General features: G+C 41.0%; 1 protein-coding gene and 1 non-coding gene across 2 annotated transcripts; both read right to left on the reverse strand.

Annotated features, from left to right (window-relative positions):
- Positions 1–398: 398 nt before the first annotated feature.
- On the reverse strand, positions 399–1,208 carry LOC141628621 (uncharacterized). Its single transcript, XM_074441735.1, has one exon. The coding sequence runs from the start codon at positions 1,206–1,208 to the stop codon at positions 399–401; it is 810 nt and encodes a 269-aa protein (XP_074297836.1).
- A 7,091-nt stretch (positions 1,209–8,299) lies between these two features.
- Positions 8,300–8,406, reverse strand: LOC141635112 (small nucleolar RNA R71). Its single transcript, XR_012539817.1, has one exon. It is a non-coding gene; the product is annotated as a small nucleolar RNA R71 (small nucleolar RNA).
- Positions 8,407–16,684: the final 8,278 nt, after the last annotated feature.

Here is a 16,684-nt window from a genome sequence, read left to right on the forward strand (position 1 = left end):
AGACTTGCTTAGGTCTATTAATGTCTTTAGAGCTGCGCCATTTTTGCAGTGGCGTCTGTTTGCATTGTTTTGTTTTTAGTTAGTGTTTTTTTTTTTGTTATATTATTGCTAGTAAGGTCATTATTAATCAAGTAAGGGTGTATTAATAATTGAGATATATTCAATGTTTTTTCATTGTTGCTTGGAGTTATCTTTAATATTACGATGAACTGGTGAATAAGAAATTAACTCGTAACTGGATGATATAAGTGTTGAATCGTTAATGTGTCGCTCAAGTTTCGTAGGCCATGATAAAGAAAAGAACAGAATTAGGGAATAGGAGTAAGTTGTATTCATATGTTTAATTGAGTTTTCAAATTCCTTGATTGAAGCTATATGTACAATTGTAATGTGCTGATCTAGTTGCTAAGAATGTTGAGTAGAGTTGATCTGATCATAACCAGATGCCTAAATAAACATTCTAATACATCCTCAAGTTCTTCAATTTCGGTTTCTAAGTTGGCCATTTGGTTCTTGAGATTCTGTAAGTTAACACTTGTTTTCTTCTGGTAGTCTAGTGATCCTAAAGTCGCGTCAACATCATCAAATACGTTGGTTTCTGCCACTGATACTTGTTTCTCGGAATTGTTGTGAATGAATTTGGTGACTAGAGACCAGCTTTTCTTAGAATGAAACTTTGTACCGCCAATGTAAGATAACAACGACCTAAAGATGTCAAGCGTTATCTCTTCAACATCGTTCATGAAGAACTCAGAAGCATCGGCCTTTTCAATTTTGATGTTTTTCAAGCAATTCTTGACTGCTTTCTTGACGGTTTTTCTCGCTTTGAGATATTCAGCGATTTCACAGGTAATGTTCAGTTCACCACTGCACCTTCTGTGGAGAACTGATTGGATGTTTTGAAGCTGTTCTTTGGACTGTTGCAAGACATCCCTTGATGTGCTACAAGCATCTATAAGACTTAGAGATCCATCGAGTATAGCTTGGATTTGTCTTAGGGATTGTTGGCTAGAAGGCAGTTGAAGCATCTCGTCAACAAAGACATACAATTCCGAAAGGCTTGTAAGTCGGTGACTTATCGACGAAGATGAAGTGGAGGCAGCTTGAGAGGACCTCAATCTGCACAATTGCTCATCGAATTGAGCTGTGATTGGGTGAGATGTATAGGTAGATGGTAAACTGATCGAACGTGTGTGATGAGAAGCCATTTTTCTTGGTTAATCTTTTGTTTTTAAGCTAAATGCAAAGAAACTGAATGCAAGAAAGTTTGAGTTTGATGATGACTTCGCTTCCTCGGCTCGACCTATATATACGAAAACAAGAGAAGACAAAAGGAATCTAATTATAAGTCTAAGAACATGGTTTCCTGCTTAAATATTAGTTTCTGATAACCACTCCATTAAACTACAATTCATCTGTCTCTTCCTAACAAGTTTGCTAGCTTTATATTCAATCGTAGTACTAATTATTCATCCAACATGATCCAAATCGGGTGCTGCAGCCGTATCTCTGATATCTTATCTACTGCATATGATAATGAATAGGGGACAGTGTGTCATTGTTATCAGAATACACCATTTATTTAGGATCGTGATGAGATATGCGGTTTAACAAGAACGATTGATTTAAAAGTGATTTAAGTGAAGCACTAGTCTGTGCTGGGATGCTGGGCAGATGAAGACATGTTAAAACCTAGCAGTTGGAAGCTGTTCAATTTATTATTATTAGTTCTAAAGATTGTTGATCAAGGAAGGAGCTACCATGGTTGTTTGGCTAGGCTTTATTCACTATATATTTCTGATTTGCATGAACATGAGATAATTACGCTTTTTTTTTTTGCTGAACTTGATATCTGGAAATGCCGATTTTGTTACAGCGGAAGAGAAATGGTTTCAGCCGGTGAACCCACAATATAGGTTATCAAACTTGACACTGCATCAGGTGTTAGAAGTTGTCTTCAAAATTTTCAACCATATCTGGCTGCCTGAGAGATGTTTTATAAAGCGAGCCAAGCTTCATTAGGTCCTAACATGACCCATTGCCATCACTAGACAGATGCCAATGGTCAGTGTATCTACAAAATTGTATATGATCTTCATTCTCAGGTGGCTCCATATCTGATAACTTCTGTGAAATCTGTCATTGATTTCATTGACTGCTACTGCATAAAAATACGATGCAAAAGTTGTTTGATATATTTTATGAATGACTGCTACAGTCTTTACATGAGGACATATATATATATATATATATATATATATATATATATATATATATATATATGACGTCTGCCTTACACAACCCTAGAAAGATCACAGCTCAATGACCAAAAAATAGGAGTGGTCCATACAGCTCATTACATTTCACACTATGCTACCAGCTTCCTTTGTCTTGTAGTGCAGCACCTTCCTTTCTTTTTCTCAATGCTTCAGCATATGACAGTTATTTAGGTCTTTTTTACCTAAGTCGATTTAGGGTCAATGTAGTCTATATTCGTTGATTGATTGTATGATGATTTATATGTCAATAAGTAAACGGGAAATAAAGTGCGTAATGTAAATTAACACGTAAGATTTTGGTGACGCGGAAAACCCAATGTGGGAACAACCGCGGGAGGGACGGTACCCTGCCAAGTATTGCACTATATGAATAGGAGGATGATTACAATGATAACGTTTATGCTAATCTTGCTGGCGTTAGGTATCAGGCCTGCAAGATCTCGTATAGAGTATATTTGTGAATGGTATGCCGTGATGTGGTTGTCTTGAATATAATCTTGAATGAATATATGGATGAGTGAATGAATGCCCTCCTTGATTTCCTTCCTTTGCAATTTATAGGGTGAGAACCCTAGATATGTCCTACCTTGAATATGGAAAGGGAATATTACTTCCATAAGGACTTCTTTCCAAATCCGAATTCCCTTACCAATTCTCCCCGATCTCCCTAACTTCTCCCTGACTTCTCTCTGACACCCTTTTCCTTAACGCAGGCACTTTCCACGGTGGGCTCTTGATCCTTCTCAAGCCCATCTCCCCTTTTCCTGACCGCGGGCTCCCTTCCTCCTTCCCTCTTCTTTATAATCTTTATTTTACTAAGTGGGCTTTATTTATTACGCTATTTTAAGCCCAAACAGTTTGCCCCAAATTTCTTGTGAAGTACGCTTTCTAGTATCGAACAAGGAATTTACGTAACTAAATTTTTAAAACCCTACGCCGCCTTTTTACTCCTTCCCATGCAAGCCGCCTTTCTCCTCTTTCTCCGCACCCAACTCCCTCTCTCCTCTTTATAATCCCAACGTCTCTCTTCCACTCTCATTGATCACTACAAATCATTTCAAAAAACTCTCTTCTCTCAAACCCTCAATCTTCTTCCCTTTAATCTTCATCGGCTTCACTGTTCCCTTTCCCGTCTTCATCACCAGGTAATCTATCTCCTTCCCTCCTTTTAATCTTCATTTTCTCTCTCCATTATAGGCAAAACTCGACACTCTTCGTCAACCTCGACGCCCTCCGACCGTAATCTCGACCCTACTTTCCCTTCTCGGGGACTTTTCAAACACCCACACGATTGTGACTCCGCCCTAACTCCGGCCGACATTCCGACGATCAAGAGCTTGTCCATTGGACTTTGGAGTCCTGGGTGCTGACTTTTTTAAGGTGATGTTCCACCTGGCACAGTATCTTTCAGTATCGTTTGAGATGAATTGTGAGCCATTGTCACATATGATTTCTGATGGGATACCAAATCTGCAGATGATGTTTCGTTTTATGAATGAGATGACCTGTTTGTCCTTTACTTCCGTGAATGCTTCCGCCTCTATCCACTTGGAGAAGTAATCTGTCATTGCTAGCATCCGTGTTACATTTCCTGGCCCATGGTAGAGGGCCTACTATGTCCATGCCCCATGCCATGAATGGCCAGGGAGAAATAATAGGGTGCGAGAGGTTCTCTGGCCGGTGAATCATTGGTCTTTGAGCGCCGGCAGCGTCACATTTTCGTGCGTACTCCGCTGCATCTGCGCTTCATTTTAGGCCAATAGTATCCCTGTCTCGAGGGCTTTATTTGCCGGACTTACGCCCCGCATGGTTTCCACATTCGCCACTTTGTGGAGAGCATGCAACACGCCCGTGTGCTTCTTCCTTGTCCAGGCATCGTAGGTAGGGACCTGCTAGCGATTTTCTGTATAGTGTATCATCAATGAGTATGAACCTGGAAGCCTTTATTTTAAAAGCTCTCACTTCCTTCTTATCGTCTGGTAGCTTGTTATGGCGCAGCCAGTCTAGGTAAGGTGTGCGCCAGTCGTCTGTTGGGTCGGCTACTTGGTCAGGCGCCTGCCTGTTTGGCCGAGAGCTCTCACCTTCCTCTGTAACTGCTTGGATTTCCTTTTTGCTTTGTGGATCCTCCAGTTCGCCCCTGTCTATTTCGTTTGCCTTCTGGATAGAAGGTTCCAGCATATATGCTATTGGAATGCTGGATAGCTCTGTTGGTTTGAATGTTGCCCAGAGGGTTGCTAGGGCGTCTGCTTCCACGTTCTGGTCTCTGGGAACCTGTTTAAGCTTGCAAGTTTCAAAATTTTGTTTTAATTCCTTTGCTACTTTCAGGTATGCAATCATCTTCGAATCTCTGGCTATAAACTCATCATTCACGTGGTTGACTATTAACAAAGAGTCACTGGATATGAGCAGGTGTCTGACCCCTAGCTCCAGAGCTAGCTTCATTCTCAATATCAAGGCTTCGTATTCCGTTTCATTGTTGGTTGCCTTGAATTCACACCTTACAGCTTGTGCTATCAAATCTACCTGTGGTGATCGCAGAATTAATCCTACACCTGCCCCCCTTTGGTTGGAGGCTCTATCGATATACATCTGCCAGACCTCTGTCTGCTTACTTCCTTCTAAAGTGAGGATCTCGGTATCTGCCAGATTCTGGATGGCTGGACTGAAGTCTGACACGAAGTCGGCCAGTGCCTGTGATTTAACTGCTGTTCTAAGGTCGTATTGGATATCGTATCCACTGAGGTGTACTAACCATTTAGACATTCTTCCTGACAGTTCAGGCTTCCTCATGATACTTTTAGCGGGTAGTTTGTCACAACATGTATGATGTGTGACTCAAAATAGGGACGCAGTTTGCGAGATGCTACCACCAATGCTAGTACTAACTTTTCAAGGGATGTGTACCTGGTCTCTGCCCGTGAGCAGAGAGACTTGCTCACGTAGTATACCGCTTCTGTTCCTTTTCTTGCTCTCGACCAGGACAAAGACTCACTCATTGCTACTTCATGGATCGCTAGGTATAGGAATTATGGTTCTCCCGACTTTGGTTTTGACAAAGAAGTGGCGGGTCACGAGATAGTGCTTCAGTCTCTGAAGGCTTGCTCGTGTTCAGCGGTCCACTCAAACTTCTGGCTTTTCCTTAGCACGTCGTAAAATAGCCTGCATTTGTCTGAAGATCTTGATATGAACCTGTTCAAGGCTGCTACCTTTCCAGCTAATCTCTGAACATCTTTAGGCTTCTCGGGTGATTTCAGCTGTAAGACAGCTTTAATTTGCTCGATGCTGGCCTCTATTCCTCTTTGAGTCACAATATAGCCCAAGAACTTGCCAAAAGATACCTCGAAGGTGCATTTAGATGGGTTTAGTTTCATCTTATATTCCCTGAGGGTGCTGAATGTTTCTGCTAGATGTCGCATATGATCTTTGGCTTTTTCTAACTTCACCACCATGTCATCAATGTACACCTCCATGGTTCTTCCTATTTGCTCTTTGAACATGCGGTTAACCAGCCTTTGATACGTGGAGCCTGCGTTCTTTAGGCCGAATGGCATGACGTTGTAGCAATATATTCCTCTCTCGGACATAAATGCTGTCTTCTCCTGATCTGCAGGATCCATCTTGATCTAATTGTATCCACTCCATGCGTCCAGAAATGTTAGCATCTCGTGTCCAGCTGTTGCGTCTACCATTGCATCAATATGAGGCAGCGGGAATGGATCTTTGGGACACGCTTTGTTGAGATCAGTGAAGTTGATATGTTCATTTTATATATACTTTTACCCCTCATTTTAGCTCGGTTTCTATTGATTATCATACTTTAATTAGTATACTTTTGAGCTAATTTTGTGTTCTAGGTGTATTGTTGTGTTTGTTACGGTTTTGTAGGAATCTAAGCATTTAGAGGCTTTTTCCTATGATTTTGTACACCAAAGTTCACTAAGCTAAACAAGGCCAAACATTGGACTAAGCATGGAGCATTGGATTGATGTTTGCATGAAGATTTGTTGGATTGAAATAAGAATTACAAATGTTGCCAACAATCAAAGTCAAGCCCAACTTCAATGTCCTTACTAAGGTCAAGCATTGGATGCTATGAAAGCTTTGGATGCCAAGAAGATCTTAGGATGCTAGGAATTGAGCACTACCGAAAGAAGCATAGAGATCCCTCACGCAATCAAGCACGGACGTAGTGGAATGACGAAGGGGCACACCACCCCGATCGGGGCCGCCCAACCCCGATCGGGGCCGCTTGATTCTCGGTTGTTTTTGTTCTTCCTCCTCTCCTATAAATAGGAGAGGTATTCCTAGGTTCTAAGCATCTCATTTTACGACTAATTCTACTACAATAAGCCTCAAGCATTATAAGTTTTCTCTCTTTAGTTTTCATTTAAGTTATAAGTTGTTTAAGCATTCCTTAGTTAATCTTTCAATAGTTTGTATTTCAAGAGATTTTCAAGCATTTGTCATTCAATCTTTTGGTTATTAGTTACTTGTTCTTCCATACAAGTCTTCCTTATTAAGGTATTTCTCATTACAAGTTTACAATTTACACATTACTTTAGTTATCACATAGTCGTTATAATCCAGTTTTTCATATTTGCTTTAGCTTTGTTCTTTACATATGTTATATCACTTAACTAATATAATTTATATAACCATGTTTAATATTCTTTACAAATTAGTTTGCATTTTACATCTTAGTATGAGTAGCTAAATTCTCTAGTCTAAAGGCTAGGGGAGCCATGCAAAATCAAACATATAATATGACTAAATAAAGTTCATAATAATATTGATCAATTGTTTCCACCACATGCTTGTTTTGTTATGTTTAATCTTTGATTATCGGCCATAGTCATTGATTAAGTTTGTTCATTCGTTCTAAAGTCGAGAGGCACGGAATTGAATTAGACTAAGCATGTGTGGTAGGACGACCTAGTCATGGACGAGAGTTTCTCTAGGACCCGGTCTATGGTTGACACTAATGCCGTAAGGTGGGTGTCTTTAAGCCTAAGCAATTGACAAGATTATTACTAACAAGTTTATCATGTTATTATGTTTACCTTTGCATGGGTAACCCGACCCCTTTAGACTACCTTTAATCATATTTTATTTACATTACATTTTCATTAATCATTAAACAAACAAACAAAACCAAAATCGTAATCAACCTCGATAAAAATCTAATCACAGCAATTCAAGACGTAATTCCCGTTTCCTTGTGTTCGACCCCTATTACTACATTTAATTGTGTCTAGGGAAATTATCTTTGCATAGGTACGCGACAAAGCCTATCAAATTTTGGCGCCGTTCTTGCCGGGAAACGTTTTATTGACTATTGAATTGTCGATTTTTATCTTGTTTTTCTTTGTCTTAAGGAACACTTGTTCCTTGAGACCATTACTTATCACTTTTCTAGAGATTGTCGTCTTATGCCCAGGTCCTCTCGAAGTGGAGAATTGCTTTCACCGGATTCCGATCCCGAGAAAACATTTAGGAGAAGACGACGTTTTTGGAAGGAAGTAAAAGAAGCCGCTTCTCCCATACAAATTGAAAGTGCTAGAAAGTCTTATTTAGACGATCTAGAGGTTCTGGAAGGGGAGGTAGTTTCTTGTTCATCAACTCCACCACCACCATCTACTACCAAAAAGATGGTGAGACTTTCCGATCACTCGAAGCCCACCGCGGCTATGCTTCCGGCTGGAATCACAACCACTCAAATCACCGCACCAGACTTCGAGATCAAACCGGCTTTTATCAGCCTTGTGGAGAGAAGACAATTTGGGGGAAGTCCTTTGGAGGATCCCAATTTGCATGTGCAAAACTTTTGTGACTATTGCTCCATGATCCGTCAAACGGGCGTCACCCAAGAGCAAATAAGGGAAATACTTTTCCCTTTCTCTTTAAAGGACAAGGCCAAGCTTTGGATCAATAGCCTTGACCGCACCACCTTGAAAATCACCAATTGGGAGACCTTGGCTCTCGCTTTTTATCAAAAGTTTTTTCCACCAGAGAAAACTCAAACTTTGAGGAGCCAAATCACCGGATTCCGTCAACAAGCTCTTGAGAGCTTATATGAAGCTTGGGAGAGGTACAAAGAGCTTCAAAGGCAATGCCCACACCATGGGCTAGATGATTGGTTTCTGGCAATAACATTCTACAATGGATGTTGTGCCGAGTCCCGAAGGATTCTCGATTCCGCCAACAATGGGCGGTTTGATCAAATTGACACCAATCTTGCTCATTCCACGATAGAATCTATGGCAATTCATGATGCCCAATATGTCAATTCCCGAGTTGTGCCATCTAAAGGTAAAGAAGAATCCTCCAACAACTCCGTCTTGCTAGCTCAAATTGCCTTACTCCAACAACAATTGGCGGAGAGAGATGCTAAAGATTCCATCCAACAACTCAATGTTGTGTCTTCAACAAGCCAAATCATCGTTTGTGATGGATGTGGAGGTGCGGGTCATTATGCCGCTCAATGTCGAGCCCCCATTGAAGAGGTAAATGCTTTTCAAGTTTTTAGACAAAGTTCATATCCACCGGGTGCATTTTCCAACACTTACAACCCGAATTCAAAATTCCATCCGAACTTGTCTTACACTAGCAATAATGTGCTAAACCCTCAACCCCCACAACAACAAAATGCCTATGTTCCTCAACAACAAAAGTATACCCCTCCACCGGGTTATCAAAATCAACAAAGGCCCCCACAAAATAATTACCAACAAAATCCACCACAAAATAGCCAACAAAACAATCAAGGAGGTGGTAAGCTTGAGGGCATGATAATCCAAATGCAAAGGGAATTGTTGGCTCAAATTCAAAAGAATGATCAAGCTCATAGTGCCGCGGTCAAGATGTTGGAACAACAAGTGGCTCAATTAGCCGCTTCTAGCTCTCAAAGGAAGAACGGTCAACTACCTCCCCAAGGTGAGCAACCACATGAAACCGCTAATTCTATTTCCTTGAGAAGTGGTTCAAGCTATGATGGGCCATCCATGACTTTGGATGATGAGGTGGTTGTTAAAAAGGCTAAGCTTGGGGGAAATGACAAAGGGAAGGCTAGTGAAGAGCCTATTGTTAAAAATCGTGTGCCATTTCCTCATCGATTGTTGATGCTAAAGAGGAAGAGCAAGCTTGATACCAAAGATGTTGGGTCTCCTATGCAAAAAGAAAGTGATGAGGTGGTTATTGAAGAAATCTCTCCTAATTCTAAGGAGAGTGATGTCGTTTCAAACAAGGTGAGTGCTCCCAAAGAGATAGTAAATGATGTGGAGGATGCTCCTCCAAAAGAAGTTGTTCAAATGCCATTTCCCCACCGTCTAGCAAAGCACAAGGAGGAAGGTAAGTTTGCTAAATTTTTGGAAGTTTGTAAGAATTTGCAAGTCACCATCCCGTTTATGGAATTGATTACCCAAGTCCCTTCTTACGCAAAGTTTATGAAGGAAATCCTCTCAAAGAAGAGATCCCTCAATGTGGTTGAGACCATTGCTTTCACCGAAGAGTGTAGTGCACTCTTACAAAACAAGTCTCCCCCGAAACTTAAGGACCCCGGTAGCTATTCTATTCCTTGCACTATAGGCAAATATACCATTGATAAGGCCCTTTGTGACCTAGGTGCTAGTGTAAGCGTCATGCCCTATTCCCTTTATGAAAAACTTAACATGAGTGCTTTAAAATGCACTAGTATTACATTGCAAATGGCGGACCGTTCTTTAAAGCGACCTCTAGGTGTCTTAGAAGATGTTCCCGTCAAAGTTGGCAAGTTTTTCATACCCGTTGACTTCCTCATACTTGATATGGCCGAGGATTTACAAACCCCAATTATATTGGGTAGGCCATTTTTACACACCGCGGGTGCGCTAATTGATGTGAAAAATGGGAGGTTGACGTTGGAAGTGGGTGACGACCGGGTTTCCTTTAGCAAAAACAACACCATTAGAAGTCCAATGTTACAAGAGTCTTGTTATTTATTTAGCACTGTGGACTCTTCTTATGCCTCTACTATGCTTGGGTCATCACTAACGGATCCATTGGAGGACGATATGGGTGTTGTTTGCTTTGTAGGTGACGATGCTAAGGGCACTAATGCTAGGAGTGCCAAGAGGAAGAGGAAATTTTATTTGAACAATTTCAAATGGTTGAGAAATGCAAAGATAGCTATGAAATGGAGCTTGGTCGGTGGCAAGCTCAATGACAAAACTTGAATCAAATAGCTTCTTACGTCGTGCGGGACGTTAAACCAGCTTCTTCTTGGAGGCAACCCAAGCTTTTTATTGCTTTTATTTTTCTCATTTTGCTGCAATTTACTGTTTTTCGTAGATTAGAAATAAAATACTAGATTAGCAAATTGAGTAAGTTTTTAATTGCTTTGCATAATAGTTTAAATCTCACAACCTATTAAACATAACCTCTAGTCCTTCCTGTTTTGTGCTTTGAGCCATTTTTTTTGGTTTGATTGGGTAATTTGAATAGTTGGCACATTGAGGACAATGTGATGTTTAGCTTGGGGGGGATTGCATTTGCATATAGTATAGATTGCATGCTTTTGCATATAGTGTAGTTGCATGTAGTGTAGAAAATTTGAAAATTTTGAGAGAAATTTTTGCTTTATGCTTGCTTATAGCCTACTTTCCTCTTTGCTTATCCTATTAATAGCTTGTTGCTAATGATTTATTCTATAATGATGGGATATTAGCTACATGGGGATGTCTTGACATAGTAGGCGGGAGATAAAGAATGAATCGAATGGGCTTGGTCTTGACTTTTGGCAAGCTACAAAATGGTAAGGTAGAGCCTCTTTTTGACCGATGCATCCATATCCGGTCTCTCTTAGGTGAGTGTAGGTCTCCTTATGATATGTGTTTTATCAAAACGCACAAGTATGGTTCTCATGTCATCTCTTGGTAAGCATTCATTCATCTGTTATAGCATTTTGGAGAATTTTCCTTTCACAAACAATTCTCCCTAGCTACATTATAAATTGCCTACCCTTGTTGAGCTAGTAGCTTTGTTTGTCCTTGTTTGGGTGCTCAACTGGGATTTATTTCAAAGTTTGGAAAATCATGTGAGCTTGGTCTTAATGCTCAAGAAAGAAAAGAAGAAAAAGTGATGATGAATTGAATTGAAAAAATCAAGAAGAAAAAGAAATGTATAAGCATGAAAGAAAATGAAAAAAAGAGATGAATAAATTGAAAAAGAAAAAAAAAAGGGAAAAAGAGAAGAAGAAGTTGATGTGAGAAATTCTCATGCATTATTCATATATTTTGGAGGATTTTCTCATGGTTTGCATTGCAAAATTGGGTTAGAAATAGGATTGAGCACCTTTACAATTTGGTAGTTGCTAGCTTGACTTAGCTCCACATTACCATAATTCATTTGTTCCCCCTTCTTACCCATTACATTATTGCCTTCTTCCTACCCATTTGGCTTCTTTATCATGCTTACATATGATTATCCTTGCTTACTAGTTTTGACATGTTTACCATATTAGATTGCGGGCACATTATTATAGGTCGAGGATAGTCGAGTGTTTATTCACAAATTATCCTTTCACATAAAAAGAGTTGAGTGCCCCGTGAGAGTCCAAAAGTCAAAAGATCATGCAAGAGCTCAAAGATTCATTCAAAGTTTTCTGTGCTACGCCGTCATGTAAATCTCAACCATGCTTTGCTTTATTCCTTGCCCATGTTGTTTCGGGTTTTTAAAATCGTTATGCTTAGCTTGTTTAGGATATAGCATTTGATGGATTTGGTTTCTTGCTTGAGGACAAGCAAGGGTTTAGCTTGGGGGAGTTTGATATGTTCATTTTATATATACTTTTACCCCTCATTTTAGCTCGGTTTCTATTGATTATCATACTTTAATTAGTATACTTTTGAGCTAATTTTGTGTTCTAGGTGTATTGTTGTGTTTGTTACGGTTTTGTAGGAATCTAAGCATTTAGAGGCTTTTTCCTATGATTTTGTACACCAAAGTTCACTAAGCTAAACAAGGCCAAACATTGGACTAAGCATGGAGCATTGGATTGATGTTTGCATGAAGATTTGTTGGATTGAAATAAGAATTACAAATGTTGCCAACAATCAAAGTCAAGCCCAACTTCAATGTCCTTACTAAGGTCAAGCATTGGATGCTATGAAAGCTTTGGATGCCAAGAAGATCTTAGGATGCTAGGAATTGAGCACTACCGAAAGAAGCATAGAGATCCCTCACGCAATCAAGCACGGACGTAGTGGAATGACGAAGGGGCACACCACCCCGATCGGGGCCGCCCAACCCCGATCGGGGCCGCTTGATTCTCGGTTGTTTTTGTTCTTCCTCCTCTCCTATAAATAGGAGAGGTATTCCTAGGTTCTAAGCATCTCATTTTACGACTAATTCTACTACAATAAGCCTCAAGCATTATAAGTTTTCTCTCTTTAGTTTTCATTTAAGTTATAAGTTGTTTAAGCATTCCTTAGTTAATCTTTCAATAGTTTGTATTTCAAGAGATTTTCAAGCATTTGTCATTCAATCTTTTGGTTATTAGTTACTTGTTCTTCCATACAAGTCTTCCTTATTAAGGTATTTCTCATTACAAGTTTACAATTTACACATTACTTTAGTTATCACATAGTCGTTATAATCCAGTTTTTCATATTTGCTTTAGCTTTGTTCTTTACATATGTTATATCACTTAACTAATATAATTTATATAACCATGTTTAATATTCTTTACAAATTAGTTTGCATTTTACATCTTAGTATGAGTAGCTAAATTCTCTAGTCTAAAGGCTAGGGGAGCCATGCAAAATCAAACATATAATATGACTAAATAAAGTTCATAATAATATTGATCAATTGTTTCCACCACATGCTTGTTTTGTTATGTTTAATCTTTGATTATCGGCCATAGTCATTGATTAAGTTTGTTCATTCGTTCTAAAGTCGAGAGGCACGGAATTGAATTAGACTAAGCATGTGTGGTAGGACGACCTAGTCATGGACGAGAGTTTCTCTAGGACCCGGTCTATGGTTGACACTAATGCCGTAAGGTGGGTGTCTTTAAGCCTAAGCAATTGACAAGATTATTACTAACAAGTTTATCATGTTATTATGTTTACCTTTGCATGGGTAACCCGACCCCTTTAGACTACCTTTAATCATATTTTATTTACATTACATTTTCATTAATCATTAAACAAACAAACAAAACCAAAATCGTAATCAACCTCGATAAAAATCTAATCACAGCAATTCAAGACGTAATTCCCGTTTCCTTGTGTTCGACCCCTATTACTACATTTAATTGTGTCTAGGGAAATTATCTTTGCATAGGTACGCGACAAAGCCTATCAGAAGTCCACACATACTCTCCACTTCCCATTCTTTTTAGGCACCACCACTACATTAGACAACCATTCTGGGTATTCCACTTCTCTTATCTTCTTTGCTGCCAGCAGGATGTCTACTTCCTGGTTGATTACCTTATTTCTCTCTGCTGCAAACTTTCTCCTTCTCTGCTGGATGGGTTTACACTTTGGGTCCACGCTAAGCTTGTGTGTTATGATGGATGGATCTATGCCTACCATATCATCGTGTGACCATGCAAAGCAATCCATGTTATCTTGTAAGAATTTGACTAGCTGCTGTCGTAAGCTCCATGTACATCCTGCTCCAATGAGCACGGTTCTCTCTAGGTGCAACTTATCCAGGTTAATCTGGTCCGGCTCTTCTCGCTGGGGCTCGATGTATTCGTCCCGGATAGGCCGCTTCAGAATTGGTATGCGGGAGGGCCGGCGGTGCCCTTGAGTGCCTTCATGTAGCAGACCTCTAGCTTCCTTCGATCTCCTCTTATCGTTTCTACTCCCCATGGGGTGGGGAACTTTATGCACTCGTGATATGTTGAAGGGACTCGCTTTCATCCGGTGCGACCATGGTCTTCCTAGGATGACGTTGTAAGTAGAGGGGCCATCTATAACCAGTGCACTGACTTGCTTGTTGAGTCCTCCCACATAGGTTGGGATGACTATCTCACCTAGCGAGTGGTGTTTCCCGCCTCGAAGCCTACTAGCGGAATAGTCTTCTTCTGTAAATCCTTCTCGCTGAATCCCATGTTTTCTATGGTTTTCAGCATGATTAAGTTGACCGAGCTTCCTGTATTTACCAAGACCTTTCTTACTGTGCAGTTGGCCATTGACAAGGTGGTACCTATGTCGATTTAGGGTCAATGTAGTCTATATTTGTTGGTTGATTGTATGATGATTTATATGTCAATAAGTAAACGGGAAATAAAGTGCGCAATGTAAATTGACACGTAAGATTTTGGTGACGCGGAAAACCCAATGTGGGAACAACCGCGGGAGGGACGGTACCCTGCCCAGTATTGCACTATATGAATAGGAGGATGATTACAATGATAACGTTTATGCTAATCTTGCTGGGTATCAGGCCTGCAAGATCTCGTATAGAGTATATTTGTGAATGGTATGCCGTGATGTGGTTGTCTTGAATATAATCCTGAATGAATATATGGATGAGTGATTGAATGCCCTTCTTGATTTCCTTCCTTTGCTATTTATAGGGTGAGAACCCTAGATATGTCCTACCTTGAATATGGAAAGGGAATATTACTTCCATAAAGACTTCTTTCCAAATCCGAATTCCCTTACCAATTCTCCCCGATCTCCCTAACTTCTCCCTGACTTCTCCCTGACACCGTTTTCCTTAACGCGGGCACCTTCCACGGTGAGCTCTTGATCCTTCTCAAGCCCATCTCCCCTTTTCCTGACCGCGGGCTCCCGTCCTCCTTCCCTCTTCTTTATAATCTTTATTTTACTTAGTGGGCTTTCTTTATTACGCTATTTTTAGCCCAAACAGTTTGCCCCAAATTTCTTGTGAAGTACGTTTTCTAGTATCGAACAAGGAATTTACGTAACTAAATGTTTAAAACCCTAAACCGCCTTTTTACTCCTTCCCATGCAAGCCGCCTTTCTCCTCTTTCTCCGCACCCAACTCCCTCTCTCCTCTTTATAACCCCAACGTCTCTCTTCCACTCTCATTAATCACTCCAAATCATTTCAAAAAACTCTCTTCTCTCAAACCCTCAATCTTCTTCCCTTTAATCTTCATCGGCTTCACTGTTCCCTTTCCCGTCTTCATCACCAGGTAATCTATCTCCTTCCCTCCTTTTAATCTTCATTTTCTCTCTCCATTATGGGCAAAACTCAACCGTCTTCGTCAACCTCAACGCCCTCCGACCGTAATCTCGACCCTACTTTCCCTTCTCGGGGACTTTTCAAACACCCACACGATTGTGACTCCGCCCTAACTCCGGCCGACATTCCGACGATCAAGAACTTGCTTGGTCTTGGTGATGGGGTTGAGATCGCCGTCCACGAACCGGACAGAGCCGACGCCCTCCGTCCGGGCTGGGTTTGCTTCTACTTGTACCCGTTTAGATATGGTCTTCGTTTTCCTTTCCCTAAACTCGTCCAAGATTTCATTTTTACCAACAATTTCGCCATGGCACAAATCTCTGCCCCCATTTGGAGAGTTCTTCTCTACTCTCTGGCCGCTGGTCAGAATACTTGCAAAGCTGTCACTCTGGGCGATCTGGCCTATTTGTACAACATTAGGTCCCTGGGCAGGGGTCAATTCTCCTTCCGGGGCCGTGGAGAGGCTCCCTTCAAACATGTGTCAAAATCTCGCGATGAGAAATGGTTCGAGGACTTCTTCTATGTGAGGAAGGACTCCATCCAGCGTCCTGCCGATTATATTTTCGAGAAATGGGTTCTGACTTCAAGTAAGTAGCTTGCCTGCTACCTGATTTGTTTTATCTCGCCGCTTACTAGCTTACTTCGTCGTCTTTGTGCAGGCCCCTGCGACCTCACCCGTATCGGCGCCAAGATCCCTGCTTGCAGCAAGCTATTCAGTATTTCTGAGTCTGAGAGAAAATTCCCAGACCTGCTTCCTGGTTTTTCACCTGCTTCTTCCTCCAATCCTCCTCAATTAGCCCACAACATGTCTTCTGGTAAGGATTAGAACCACTTCGTTTTGCGGGCCGTTCTTTCCGATGTTTTAAGCATTCTCGCCCGAGATCGTGTATGCTTGCAGTTCAAAAGTCGATCAACTGGAACTCATCCTCCAAAGTGCTAAAAGAAAGAGACCTTCTCACCCGATGTGGCCTCTCGCCTCCAAGAGGAGTGCTCCTGCCGCCTCTTTTTCGGACTCCTCCCCGCAGTTTCTAGTTCTGCTGGCGTGCGTGCCCGGAGGTCGATCCGTTATCTCGCCATCCGCCTACTCCTCCTGCCAGTCCCCGTGCTTCTACTAGTGGGGGCATCATTGCTCATTTCCCAGAAGGCTTTGGGAATGTGGACAAGGTGTCGTACTCACCGGAGATCGATCAGCTGCTCTTCCCT

Source organism: Silene latifolia, chromosome Y (genome assembly GCF_048544455.1).
Source record: "Silene latifolia isolate original U9 population chromosome Y, ASM4854445v1, whole genome shotgun sequence".
NCBI lineage: Eukaryota > Viridiplantae > Streptophyta > Magnoliopsida > Caryophyllales > Caryophyllaceae > Silene > Silene latifolia.